This window comes from Dipodomys merriami, unplaced genomic scaffold (assembly GCF_024711535.1).
Source record: "Dipodomys merriami isolate MVZ:Mamm:240054 unplaced genomic scaffold, mDipMer1.0.p SCAF_1, whole genome shotgun sequence".
In the NCBI taxonomy this organism is placed as follows: domain Eukaryota; kingdom Metazoa; phylum Chordata; class Mammalia; order Rodentia; family Heteromyidae; genus Dipodomys; species Dipodomys merriami.
The window spans coordinates 131,891,986-131,906,404 of record NW_027202270.1 but is presented as its reverse complement, the minus strand read 5'-3'; the positions used below and the strand labels follow the sequence as shown (position 1 = coordinate 131,906,404).

Here is a 14,419-nt window from a genome sequence, read left to right as displayed (position 1 = left end):
CCCCAGGGCTTCCGTACAAGATGGCGCCTCCCATCTCCGCACTCCAGCTGGTATGACAGCCTTCTGAGCAGCCTCTGGCCCGGAAGTGGTTACGGCTCTAGTGGATCCGGGTGTGTGCGCGCGCAGGCGGGTGGCGGTGGTTCCAGCTTTTCAGCGTGAGGTGCCGCAGGTGCGCTGGTCGGGTCGGAGGCTGTGGGTAAGTGAAGCTCCGGGGTGGGAGAAGCCTTGGGTCTGTCCGCGGAGCCGAGGGCGTTTCCTGCGCGGATGGAGAACGGTTGTGATACTGGGGTACCACAGTGCGTGGGGTGGGGGCGCCGATGGATGGGTCCTTGCTGTTCCCCATCGAGTCGGTCCTGTCCCCCCTCTCTCCGCCCTCGGGCGCGGCCTCCGAGCCCCCACACACCTGGGCGGGCGGCCCCGCTTTGTGGGGCTTCGACAGGGCCCTCCGCTGGCCCTCTGTCCGCGCGTCCATCCCCTCGTCCTCCCTCCGTCCTCTCCAGCGTCTCCTCGAGGCTTTTCCAGCCAGGCAGTCACCCGGGAACCCGCGATGGTAATCCCGGGGCGCCGCGGCCCTTCCCGCCGCTCTGTTCGGGGGCCCCCGGGCCCCTGGCCACTCGCACCCGCCGCTCTTGGCCTCGCTGCCCTGGCCTCGCTGCCAGCCACCCCTTTCCCTCTCGGCCAAACAAGAATCCTAGACATGGCTACAAAGCGGAGATCTGCGCGTCAAAATGCAACCAAACTCAAGACTTTACAGCTTTGGATGTGCGGTTGGACTCGACACTCTTCTATATCCTTCCTTCTTTACTTTCAAATACCTCCTTCTTGGAAACACAAGACCACGCGCTTTTTTAAAAGTTGGATTACAATAGAAGGGATTGCAAGTGCAACATTTTTATAATTATGTAAATTAGAAAGTGTGGGAGAAAAGAGGTTACATGGAGGAAATGCTTCAATTTGGCCAAGTAGGGCTTATGTTGAAAATACATTTTAAAATGTTCATTTTAGTTATACTCCAGGCAACTAATCATTTCCCCGTATTTATTAGTATCAATTTCATTTTGAAATGTCCACTTACCATACAACGTATCTTCATGGGACTTAACCCCTCCCCCTCCCTCATCTCCCCTCCTACCCAAACCAATCTCAAGAATCTCCACAAACATACATAAAATATTTTAACCATATCCACCCTCTTCCACTCGCCATTCTCCCCCTCCCCCCCCCCCCCCCCCCCCGTCCCCACTGATACTTAATACTTCCATTCAAGACAGGAACTATTTACTTTCTTGTCATTCTTGTGTGTGTGTGTGTGTGTGTGTGTGTGTGTGTGTTTCTTTGTTCAAAGGAGGTTTACTGTTGTATTTCATACATGCATATACAGTACTTTAATTAGATTTGACCCCCTTACCGCTCTCACATTCCCCATCTCTACTTTTATTATTCAGCCACTTTCAGTGAATTTCCTTCTGCCTTCTTCACTCACTGACACAGTGTATATCAGTATCATTCATGATGATTCTTTTTTCTCCAATTAAAAATTAAAAATACATTTCTCAATTAAAAATGAAATATACATTTCTCTCTATACATAGATCTATATGTACATGTATGTAGTATATATGATCCTGTATGTACTTACACATGTTCATATGTACCTATGTATTTATATATACAAATCTCTATATAATCTTGTAAAAATCATGTAAATTTTATAAATAAGACATCTCTACCCATAGACACACAGACACAGACACACACAGACACACACAGACACAGACACACACACACACACACACACACACACACACACACACACACACACACACACACACACACACACACAATCTCATCCTCTTCACCAGGCTCTCCAAAGAACTGTTACCAGTTTGGGTGACATTTTTTTATTTCTTTTTACATTTATTGGCAAATGTGTATAAGTGCATGTGTTTGCAAAGATTTCATGTTAAATTTTATAAATGCATATTTTCTTTTCTTTTTTTGGGGGGGGGGGTCCGGTTGTGGGGCCTGAACTCTGGGCCTGGGCGCTGTCCCTCAGCTCAAGGCTAGAGCTCTACCACTTGAGCCACAGCGCCACTTCCGGCTTTTTTCATTTTGCTTATGTGGTGCTGAGGAATCGAACCCAGGGCCTCAGGCATGCAAGGCAAACGCTCTACCACTGAGCCATCTTCCCAGCTCCTAAATGCATATTTTCTTACAAATATACCATATGGTACATATTCTGCAACTTGATGTTTCATGCTTAAAAATGGGTTTGAAACTTTGTCTTTATATAGACTGACCTATTCTTTCTACTTTTCTAGAAGTTCCATAGTGTGTTAACCTTTCATAGAATGTGGAATTCCATAGATTATTTGCAGTTTATTCCAGTGTTAGACACACTGCACCAAGAGAAACTTTGTACATGTGTATGTGTGCTGTGTGAGTGTTTCTGAAAGATGAATGCCTTTGTGCAGTTGATGACAAACTTCTGCCTACCAACAGTGCATCGTATATATTGCCATTTCATCTGAGCTCTTTTAGAGGTTTGGTGGTTTCAGCCTTTGTGTGTGTGATATGGTACTGAGATCTGAATTCAAGGCCTTGCACTTCAGCTTCTTTTGCTCAAGGCTAGCACTCTACCACTTGAACCACATGCCACTTCTGGCTTTTTCTGTTCATATGGTACTGAGGAATCGAACCCAGGGCTTCATGCATGCTAGTCAAGCACTCTAACATAAAGCCACATTCCCAGACCTTTTTTTGAATAAGGCCTCACTTTTTCCCCTGGGCTGATCTGAGCTCTTGCTTTGCTTACTTGCCTGCCTTCCTTTCTGCCTGCCTGCCTGACTCACTCCCTTCCTTCCTTCCTTCCTTCCTTCCTTCCTTCCTTCCTTCCTTCCTTCCTTCCTTCCTTCCTTCCTTCCTTCCTCTCCTACTTTTCTTTGCTATATAAGGGGGGATTTCATTATGACATTTCCATGCATATCCTGGACTTTAATCTTCCTATTTATGGTTCCCAAGTAGCTGAGATGGTAGCTGCACACTCAGTCCTCCTCTCTTCCCCAAAGGCTGGCACTCACACCCAGTTTTTTATCGGCTGAAATAGGATCTTGTAAACCTTTAACCTGGGATAGCCTTGAGCCACCATTTCCCCAGTCTCAGCCTCATGAGTATCTAGGATTATGGTAGGTGAGCTACCATACCTGGCTATACATAAGCAAGGTGTATAGAATGCAAGGACCTTTCCACTGAAACTAACTTTCAAGATCCTGCAAGTAGGTAGGCAGAAATCAGGTCATGGTCTACCATATAATAGAGAGAATCCTTTATTTGGACTTAAGGGCTAAACTTGACTTATTTTAAGTGTCTGATTCTTTTTTCTTTCCTTTAATAGTTCTGTGGTCTGAAGAACTACAGTGGTATTAAAAAAGTGGTATAAAAAAGTTTAGTAAATTGCACACAGCAAGTGGCAGAGGCTAGATTTGGACCCAGAATATTTTACTCAGGGTCTTTGTTGTTATCACATGTTGTATTATTCTGCAAACACTTGTAACATAATTGTTTAATTTATTAAAATGTGATTTAGTCCATGAATGTGATTATATGTTGTCAAGTGGAATATTTAATTGCTTGTCTCTAAAAAAACTTATATTTGAAGCCGGGCGCCGGTGGCTCACACCTGTAATCCTAGCTACTCAGGAGGCTGAGATCTGAGACTCGTGGTTCAAAGGCAGCCTGGGCAGCAAAGTCCAAGAGACTCTTTTCTCCAATAAACCACCAGAAAACCGGAAGTGGTGCTGTGGCTCAAGTGTAGAGCACTTACCTTGAGCTGAAGAGCTGAGGGACAGCGCCCAGGCCCAGAGTTCAAGCCCATGACCGACAAAAAAAAAAAGAAAGAAAAGAAAAGAAAAAAGAAAAAAAATCCCCCCAAACTTCTATTTGGGTATTATTCTGACTATATACTGGTATCAGATTTATACTTATAAAGAATTAAAAAATGAAAAATAGGTTGTTCATAATCCTACTACCCTTAGTTAACAATTGATAATAATAGTTACACTTGATTGTTGCATACAAAAAAATTTTTTTTGGTGGTAGCATTGAGGTTTGAACTCGGCCTCACACCTGCTAGGCAGAGATACTCTGCCCCTTGAGTCACTCTCTGGTCCTTTACCTTGGTTATTTTTGAAATGACAGGTCTCTTTTTGTCCAAGCTGGCCTGAAATTTGATCCTCCTTTTAGACTTTTCTGCTGTAGCTGAGATGACAGGTGTAAATTACCATGCCCAGATTTTTCTGTTGAGATGAGGATCTGTGAACATTTTGCCTGGGCATATCTTGTACTACAGTCCTTCCATTCTCATCCTCCCAAGTAGCTAGGGTTACATATGTAAGCCACCCGTGCCTGACAAAACATTTTTCTTGTTGTTTTTTTGAGACATAAACTTGCTATGTAACTCAGCCAAGGCTGGTTTTAACTCATCCTCTTGCCTACGCCCCCTAAATGCTGGAATTACAGTCATGTTTCACCAGACCCAGCCAAAAACTTTTTAATCAGAATCCCGAATTATTTCAGTCATGGGAAATGTTAAAGCACTAAAAGGTTTGAATCTCTGAGCAATCTTTTTGTAAGATTCAAACTCTGTTTTAAACTACCTGTTTAGAGCCTTAGTGAAGGGAACAAAAATCCTGTTTCACTTGAATTAATAGAGTGTTTTAACCTGATGATTGCATCAGGAACATTGATCAAATTGTTTTCTTCATTTAATGAGTATTTGTTGAGTACTGTCACCTCATTGCCAGATACTGCGTTATAGTAGTGAAGGAGCCCATTAAGTTCCCTGAGCTCTTGGGACTTGCACTGTGGAAAGACAAGAGATAAACCATAGTCATTCATCATCATACAAGCAGGAGAAAAGCAAAATTACCTCTTAGGATCTTGCTGTGTAGTCCAGGCTGGCCTTCAACTTGCAGTCCTCCTGCTTCATCCTCCCAAGTGCTGGTATTACAGGCATCCTTTTCCCTCCTCACCCAAGCACCTGTCAAGATGTTGATCTTCACTACCATTCCAGAAAGTTCCTCATTCCTGTAATGCCCTTCCCTAGGTTTTGGATGTACAGCTACTACACCGCCCAACTGCAGTGTCTGCCCTGCAACCCTCCTCCTCCAGAGGAAACTACTGTTCCGATATTTTTCCATCAAGGAGTAGTTTTGCTGTTGTAGAATTTTACATAAATATTGTGCCTGGCTTCTTTTACCTTGAAGTCATTTGATACATACCCATTCATTCCTTATTAGTGCTGAATAGAATTATTATAGGAGTGGGCCATACCTGGGCTGGTTTTGTTTCTGGCTATGATGAATTCAGGCACTAGGAGCATATTCTCTAAGTCTCTCTATGGACAGATTTAGTTAATCCAGGTTGAGAATCCAAAAACTTTGATAAATCTTACCACTTCCTATACCCCAGTCTTTCTTTCTTGAATCTTTTTTTTTTTTTTTTTTAAAATTTTTTTTATTGTAGAGATACTATACAGAGGGTTACAGTTACATGAGTGAGGTAATGAGTACACTTCCACTTCCTCTTGAACATTGTTACCCCCTCCATTGTTTTCCCCCTACCATCCCCTCCCTCCCTCCCTTCCCCAAGGTTCTTTTTTTTTTTTTTTTTTGATCGTGATTAAGTGATTACTTAATTTCCGGAAATTCACAGTATTGTGGAATAATGATGCTCATTTAAAGTCACAAGTTCATTCTAACTTTCCTGGAGCAAATTGTCTATCACAGTCTGTAATATATAACGGTGCTCATATGTTATATACCATATATGTGATCAGCAGCATGGGGATATTTAGTAGTGGTTCAACCAGATGAGTGGGAGTTCTTTGTTTCTTAAGTCCTGTTAGTTTTGTCATATCACCTAACATTTTGGATTCATCATCCACTTATCAGGGAGACCATGTACTGTTTGTCTCTTCGTTCTTGGCTTACCTCGCTCAACATGATTCCTTCTAGCTCCATCCATTTCCCTGCAAATGCCATTATTTTGTCATTTCTAATGGCTGCATAATATTCCATTGTGTATAGATACCACAATTTTTGGATCCATTCATCTGTGGTGGGGCATCTAGGTTGTTTCCATATCCTAGCTATTGCGAACAGTGCTGCAATAAACATGGAGGTGCACGTGTCCTTGTATATTGGTTCCTGTTGTTCAGGGTAGATGCCTAGAAGTGGTATGACTGGGTCGTAAGGGAGGTCAATCTTTAGCTTTCTAAGGACCCTCCAGACTGCTTTCCAAAGTGGTTGTATGAGTGTACATTCCCACCAGCAGTGTAATAGCGTTCCTCTTTCTCCACATCCCCTCCAGCATTTGTCGTTGGCTGATTTGTGGATGTGGGACATTCTGACTGGGGTAAGGTGGACTTTCTTGAATCTTGGGGTAATTTTTCAGTCCATTCTCCATATCTCTGCTCTTTTTTTTTGTTTTGTTTTGTTTTTTTAGTCAGTTATGGGGCTTGAACTCAGGGCCTGGGCACTGCCCCTGAGCTCTTTTGCTCAAGGCTAGCACTCTACCACCTTGAACCACAGCTCCACTTCTGGTTTTCTGGTGGTTAATTGGAGATAAAAAGTATCATGGGGGCTGGGAAGGTAGTTCAGTGGTATAGTGCTTGCCTCATGCATGCCCTGGGTTCCATTCCTCAGCATCACATGAGCAGAAAGAAAAAAAAAGCCAGAAGTGGCTCTGTGGCTCAAGTGGTAGAGCCCTAGCCTTGAGGTGAAGAGCTGAGGGACAGCGCCCAGGCCCAGAGTTCAGGCCCCATGACCGGACCAAAAAAAAAAAAAGAATTTCCTATCCTAGCATGCTTTGAACCACAATCTCAGCCTCCTGAGTAGCTCAGATTACTGGTGTGAACAACTGGGCTTTGACTGGCCTAGAATTCTTGATCTTTCTGTCTTGGCATCTGGAATGCTAGGATTACAGGCATGTGCTACCATACCAGCTGAATATTTTTTCTTTGGTTATTGTTGCTGCTGCTACTGTTGTTGTAGTTAGGATGGGTTTCTAGGAATTGAACCCAGGGCCCCAAATGTGCTTGGCAAGCACTGTACCACTGAGTTATATCCACAGTCTGAATTTTCTTTCTTCTTCTTCTTCTTCTTCTTCTTCTTCTTCTTCTTCTTCTTCTTCTTCTTCTTCTTCTTCTTCTTCTTCTTCTTCTTCTCCTCCTCCTCCTCCTCCTCCTCCTCCTCCTCCTCCTCCTCCTCCTCCTCCTCCTCCTCCTCCTCCTCGTCCTCCTCCATCTTCTTCTCCTTCTCCTTCTCCTTCTCCTTCTCCTTCTCCTTCTCCTTCTCCTTCTCCTTCTCCTTCTCCTTCTTCTCCTTCTCCTTCTTCTTCTTCTTCTTCCTCCTCCTCCTCCTCCTCCTCCTCTTCCTCCTCCTCCTCCTCCTCCTCCTCCTCCTCCTCTTCCTCCTCCTCCTCTTCTTCTTCCTCTTCTTCCTCCTCTTCTTCTTCTCCTTCTTCTTCTTCTTCTTCTTCTTCTTCTTCTTCTTCTTCTTCTTCTTCTTCTTCTTCTTCTTCTTCTTCTTCTCCTTCCTTCTTCTCCTTCTTCTCCTTCTTCTCCTTCTTCTTCTTCTTCTTCTCCTTCTTCTTCTCCTTCTTCTTCTTTTTTTAATGCTGGTCCTGGTGCTTGAAATCAGGGCCTGGGTGTCCCTGGCTTTTTGACTTTCCTGCCCTGGGTGGCTTTGAACCTCGATTGTCAGACCTCAGCCTCCTGAGAAGCTACGATTATAGGCATGAGCCACTGGTACCTGTTTGAATATTCTTTCTTTAAAGGCCCTTTCAGTTCTTGAGTATATTTATTTTTCCTTCATGGCTTTATGAACTTTTTTTCTTTTTCTTTTTTCTTTTTTTACTGGTTTTAGAACTTTGTTAGGAGCTACCGGCATGGCTCAAGTTGTAGAGCAACTGCCTTCCGAGTGAGAGGTCCTAAATACAATCCCCAGCACCATACAAGCAAACAACTGACTGCTGAAATTTCTAGAGTTTTGTTTGGTTTGAATTCATTTGTGGGCTTCTTTGTAGGAACTGACCTTCTATGGAAGCCTTACATGTTTCTCTATGCTAGTTTGAATTCATTTGTAGACTTTCTTTGTAGGAACTGGCCTTCTATAGAAGTCTTACATATTTCTCTGTGCTGTACTATATATATATATATATATATATATATATATATATATATATATATATATATATCCCTCTCTCTCTTTTTCTCTCTCTCTCTCTCTCTTTATCTATATTGTACTGAACTTCGGGTCTTATACTTGCTAATCAGGCACTGTACCAATTCTGTCATCATAACTGCCTGGTTCCAATAGGGTTCACCAGTTTGAAATAACTTCTAATTTAGTCTCTTGACTCCGATATCTTGTTTTGTGAGGATCATATAAATTTGGACTCTGTACCTGTCCCAACTGTAGACTTGAGGGTCTTTCCTCTCATAAGAGGCTCTGTTCATACTCTCTGCCTCGGGGAGGTGGCTTATGGACACTGTGTAAATACTTTGGGGTACCTGTTCATAGAGAGAGTTCCAGAATGTTCAGGGCCTTAGCTTAGACTTCTGTTTTCGCATTGGTGATGTAGCCCAGTCCTATGCCTGCTATGAGTTCTGTGTGTTCCTTCCTCATTTTTAATATCTCATGATTGTACTGGAATCATGATTTCATTTTTTTTGTTGTTGATGGTGGTCGTAGGCCTTGAACTCTGTGCTTGGGCGCTGTCACTGAGCGCTTCAGCTCAAGGTAAGCTCTCTACCACTTGAGCCACAGCACTACTTCCGGTTTTCTGGAAGTTAATTGAAGATAAAAGTCTCATGGACTTTCCTGCCCAGGCTGGCTTTGAATTATGATCCTCAGATCTCAGCCTCCTGAGAAGCTAGGATTACAGGCATGAACCACCAGCGCCTGACCATGATTTATTTCATTTCTTTCCTTTTCTTTGCCAGTTTAACTTTGTGTTGAATTAAGATTCATGTATGTATTTATGTATGTATTTGTGTGTGGTGTTAGGTTTGAAGTCAGGGCCTCACATATGCTAGACAAGCACTTTACCATAGAGCCACATCCCCAGCTGCATTTTTATCTTTAGTTTTTGTCTCTTGGTGGTACTAGGATTTGAATCCTAGGCTTCACTAAGTAGACACTTACTCCTTGAGCTTTGCCCCCAGCTTATTCTGGAATTTATGTTGTTTAGAGTGGAATAAAGAAGGCTTTTTATATCTTCTCAAATTGTTTTAGCCAGATGTCTCTTTATGCAAGTTACTTAATCTCATTATGCCTGTTTTCCTCTTCCAGTAAGAATGCTGGAAAAAGTACATAGGAGTTACTTAGCACAGCTTCTAGAATAAAGCAGACCTTTTTATAACCACATCACTATTATGCCACTGCTTGTCGTTTTTATGGTAATAATTGTTGGTTTTCCATTTTTCCTCTCCAGTAGCTATCACTGTGTACATGATTATAATGCAGGATCATTATAAAGGTGAAATTGTTCAGATTTGTTGTTGAAAGTTTCAGATGTGACAAAACACATTCAGTAGATGCCTCTGATGCTGTCAGAAGATAGGGCATATAGGCAGAGAAGCAGATTGCTGTCTTTTGGCTGTCTAGATTTTAGGCCAGAGCCCACAGATGGGAAGCCCCGCACCTTGAGGTTTTTTTGTTGGACTGGCACAGTATTTTAAGAAACTATAAACTGCTAACTTTTTTTTTTTTTGCCAGTCATGGGGCCTGCACTCTGGGCCTGGGTACTGTCCCTCAGCTCTTCAGCTCAAGGCCAGTGCCTTACTGCTTGAGCCATAGTGCCACTTCTGGCTTTTTCTGCTTATGTGGTACTGAGGAATCGAACCTAGGGCCTCATGCATGCAAGGCAAGCACTCTACCACTGAGCCACCTTCCCAGCTCCTAAACTGCTAACACTTAAACCTGGCAACATTTCATGTACAATTCAGATCTTCCAGCTCTTGTGAACATGCCCATTGTCTGACCATACCTGGCTGCTTATCTTGTACAGAGTGACTGCTCTTGGCATTGTCCCTGCCACTGGCCAAGTGACATATACTATTTCTTGTCACTCTTCCTGCTGTTGTTTTAAAGACTTAATACATAAATGGTAATTTGCACTTGTTCACTCTCAGTGGAGGTAACAAAAGTTATGTGAGAGACCCATACATTCTAAGGTAGTTTAAAAGGACTGTTGCAGATTGCCTGGCCCTGTGACTTGCAGCTTAGAGCTTCAGGCATCTTAGAAGTCTCTCTGAGTGCCACCCTCTTTGCTTTTTCTCATTCCACCTTCCTTTTCTGTACTCCCCTGCTTTCTCCTACAGTAACTAAATTGGTTTCTATGGAGAACCACAGGCTTCTGGGACCACAGGATGCTATTTATTCAAGCCCATTTTCCCCACTCTTCACTGCCCACACTTTCCAGAAGAGTGAAACAATTTCTTCTCCAATTTACTTGTGGTTAAGATTGATATCTGACTGTCTGTCTGTCTGTTTATGGTATTGGGGATCATACTCAGGCATTACTTTGCCAGTAAGCTACACCTTCAGTCCTCAACCTTTGGTGCTTTTGAGATAGTATCTTGCCGTGCAGCCCAGAAACTGGCTTTTAACTTGGGATCCTCCTGCCTCCACCTCCCAACTACTGGGATGACAGGTGTACTGTACAATGCCTGACAAGATCTTTTTTAAATCAAGAAGCAAAACTTTTATTAGACTGATAGGAGATGAAAGGTTTAAAATGCAAATACCCTAGCTGGGCACTGGTGATTCATGCCTTCAGTCCTAGTTACTTAAGGGGCTGTGAGTTTAGGATGACAATTCAAAGCCAACCCAGCAAAGAAAGTCTGTGAGACTCTTATCCCTAGTTGAACAGCAAAAAGCTGAAAGTGACGTTGTGACTCAACTGTTAAGTTCACTAATAAATCAGCAATCTAAGATGGAAATTCACATCTATGAATTAAAATGGCAAAGGAAACTCACTGAAAGCTGTTGAATAATAGGAGATGGAGAAAGTGACAGTAGGGTGTCAATCTGATCAAAGCATTGTATATGCATGTGTTAAGTTCCACAGTGAAATTTCTTTGAACAATTAGCGTACACATAGACACACAGACACAGACACACACACACACACACAACCCTCCTGAAGTATAGGAATATAAAACAGATCCTGTTTAGCTTGGGGGGGGTGTCCTAGTGGGAGCATAGAGGGTGAGTGTTGTGGGTAGAGGAGGGTGAATATGGTCAAAATGCTTTATGTATATATAGAAAATGGAACATGAAGCTTGAGGTTGGCTTGGGAAGAGGGGAGGTGATGGGAAGTAGAAGAAAGAGTGATAGAGGGGTGAGTCTGATCAAGAGACAACTATATGGACATGCCAAATGGAAGTCTCCTTCTGCAACTAATTGATGCTAATAAAATGGGGAGAATATAAGTACAACTGAGAATATGACTGACAGTATCTGCATCAACTGAGCATGTGCAGGAATTTAACATTTTTGTTGTTGAAAAAATTTTTTGTCTTTGGTCAGTTGTGGGGCTTGAACTCTGGGCTTAGACACTGTCCCTACGCTCTTCAGCTCAAGGCAAGTGCTCTACCACTTGAGACACAGCACCACTTCGGGTTTTCTGGTGGTCAATTGGAGATAAGAGTCTCATGGACTTTCCTGCCTGGACTGGCTTTGAACTTCGATCCTCAGATCTCAGCCATCTGAGTAGCTAGGATTACAGGCATGAGCCACTGGTACCCAGCGAAATGTTTTATTTATTTTTATTTATTTATTTATTTTGTCAGTTGTGGGACTTGAACTCTGGGCCTGGGCACTGTCCCTCAACTCTTCAGCACAAGGCAAATGCTCTACTACTTGAGCCACAATACCACTTCTGATTTTCTGGAGATAAGATTTTCATAGACTTTCTGGCCTGGCCTGGCTTTGAACTGCAATCCGCAGATCTCAGCCTCCTGAGTGGCTAGGATTACAGGTATAAGCCACCAGTGCCCAGCTTGTTTTTGAATTTTTTTATTTTTAAACATTACTTTCTGACTATGCTTGCTTAAAAAATATATATATATGCTAAGGCTGTGAATAAGGCAGGCTTACTGTATGCAGTAGCAATGATGAATCAATGAATTGAAATGACTATCCTCTTACCTGATTGTGCTTTTCCCTCACCTGGGTTAAGTGCCTCCGAACCACTTCTAGTTCCTGCCAGCTCCCTCAGCGTTACCCTCAACATCCTGTATTACAGAGGCCTGTTGGCTGGACAGGCCATACTCTAGACCTTCAGCTCTTCTAGATCTTGTGTGTTCCTCTAAGTCCCTTTAGCCTATTGAAAATGTTTTCATGGTGGTGACTCCAACCATGGTACACTGTATGCTCACATGGACGTGTCAGAAGGAAACCCCCTTGTACAACTAACTACTTGATACGAATTAAAAAAAGTGGGGAAAAATGTGATAGTTAAGATTTAGCACATTTAACACAACTGGTATCAGTAAAGGCTTTATTTAAAAAAATAAAACTCAAAGGCTGAAGATAGAGCTCAAGTAAACACTTGCCTAACAAGTGATAAGGCCCTGAGTTCAACTGCAGTACCACAAATCATAATGATAATAATGATAGTGGTGCTGCCAGGTGCTGGTATCTCATGCCACCACCTACTCAGGAGATCCTCGGATCACAGTTCAAAGCCAGCCCAGTCAGAAGAGTCCATGAGACTCTTATCTCTTTATTAGAGATCAGAAAAACAAAACAACTTTGGAAGTAGAGTGGTGGCTCAAATGGTGGAGGGCTAGACTTGAGTGCAAAAGCTTAAGGATAGTGCCCAGACCCTGAGTTCAAGCCCCATGATTCACACACACACACACACACACACACACACACACACACACACACACTCTGAATATTGAAAATGAATATTGGCGCTACTGAATAATGTGTAGTTTGTCTCTTTTGTATCTATTGGGGATTTAATTGTATATTCAGTTTTGATTGATAGTGTATATATCATTAAGAGACCCCTAGACAGCTGCTGGATGGCAGGGGAGGCAGGGATGAAGATGGAATTTGAAAGTACAAACATGAAAACAATAAAATATTTGTTTCATGTGGAAATTTGCAGCAATTGTTTTAGTTTGTGGGCTCAGAGATTATAAGTGAAAGTATTTAGGGAAAGCTTATTTACACATAGCTTTATATTCTGTACCTTAATATATTTTTGCCATTTGTTTTTCAGCTCCAAGGATTAGTGAAATGCTTTCTGAAGCAGTCAGAAATTGAAGATGTCTAGACAGAACTTGGTAGCCTTGACAGCGACCACCCTTCTGGGAATAGCAGTGGGGGGGTTTGTCCTGTGGAAAGGACTCCAGCGCAGGAGGAGTAAGGTGAACCAGGTGGCCCAGCCACAGCCACAGCCGCTGCCACAGCCACAGCCACAGCCAGTGGCAGGAGGGAGTGAGCACTCCCCTCCCAGAGAGAACCAGCTATCTCCTGGTGTCCAGAGACCCTCCAGAGCCTCGTGGGAGGAAAAGATCCTCCAGGCAAAGGTGGTGACTGTGTCTCAGGAGGCAGAGTGGGATCAAGTTGAACCCTTGCTTAGGAGTGAATTAGAAGATTTTCCAGTACTTGGATTCGACTGTGAGTGGGTAAGTTAAAAAGTAAAGATTAAAAAAGAATTCCTGAGTAGGGGCCATGGATCATCAAGTAGAGAAGGAAATGCAAGTAGAATTAGCTTGTTCTTTTCTGCTTTTTAAAATTAATTTTAGCAGACAAAGCCATAGCCATTTTCAGGGCAGAGAACACTTAACAGCCATGCATATTGGAGTCAGCTAGACTTCACTGAGTTCCAACTTCACCCCTCATTCTGTGAACTTGGACAGCTTTTAGCCTCTGTGTCTCAGTTTGGGTGTTTGTGATAGGAATGTAATGGTGCTAATCTACAGTGACTTTCTAAGGATTCAAGCACATGACTCTCTATAAAGGCTTTGGCACAATTTTAACATGTAGCAAACACTCACTAAACACTAGTTCCTATTAATACTTAAAATAAATAGCCTTTCGGGGCTGGAAAGGTGGCTCAGTGGTAGAATGCTTGACTTGCATGCATGAGGCCCTGGGTTTGATTACTCAGTACCATGTAAGCAGAAAAAGCGGCTCAAGTGGTAGAACACTGGGCTTGAGCTGAAGAGCTGAGGGACAGAGCCCAGGCCCAGAGTTCAAGCCCCAGGACCGACAAAAAATAAAACAAAAGAAAAATAAATAGCCTTTCATAAAGATGCCATGGAGAAGCTAGTTAAATGGGAATTATTCAAATTAGAACGTAAAAGGTAACAGCAAATATTTGAAGTGTTATTTAA

At 42.8% G+C, this 14,419-nt stretch overlaps 1 protein-coding gene across 1 annotated transcript in view; it reads left to right on the top strand.

The window, feature by feature from the left end:
• The first annotated feature begins 92 nt into the window (after positions 1 to 92).
• Exd2 (exonuclease 3'-5' domain containing 2) overlaps positions 93 to 14,419 on the top strand; it is a 35,714-nt gene continuing 21,387 nt past the window's right edge. Inside the window, exons 1-2 of the mRNA XM_070031392.1 lie at positions 93 to 196; positions 13,300 to 13,708. Of these exons, the coding sequence (XP_069887493.1) occupies positions 13,346 to 13,708 (363 nt within the window). The 5' untranslated portion in view covers positions 93 to 196; positions 13,300 to 13,345. The remainder of the gene's footprint in view (positions 197 to 13,299; positions 13,709 to 14,419) is intronic.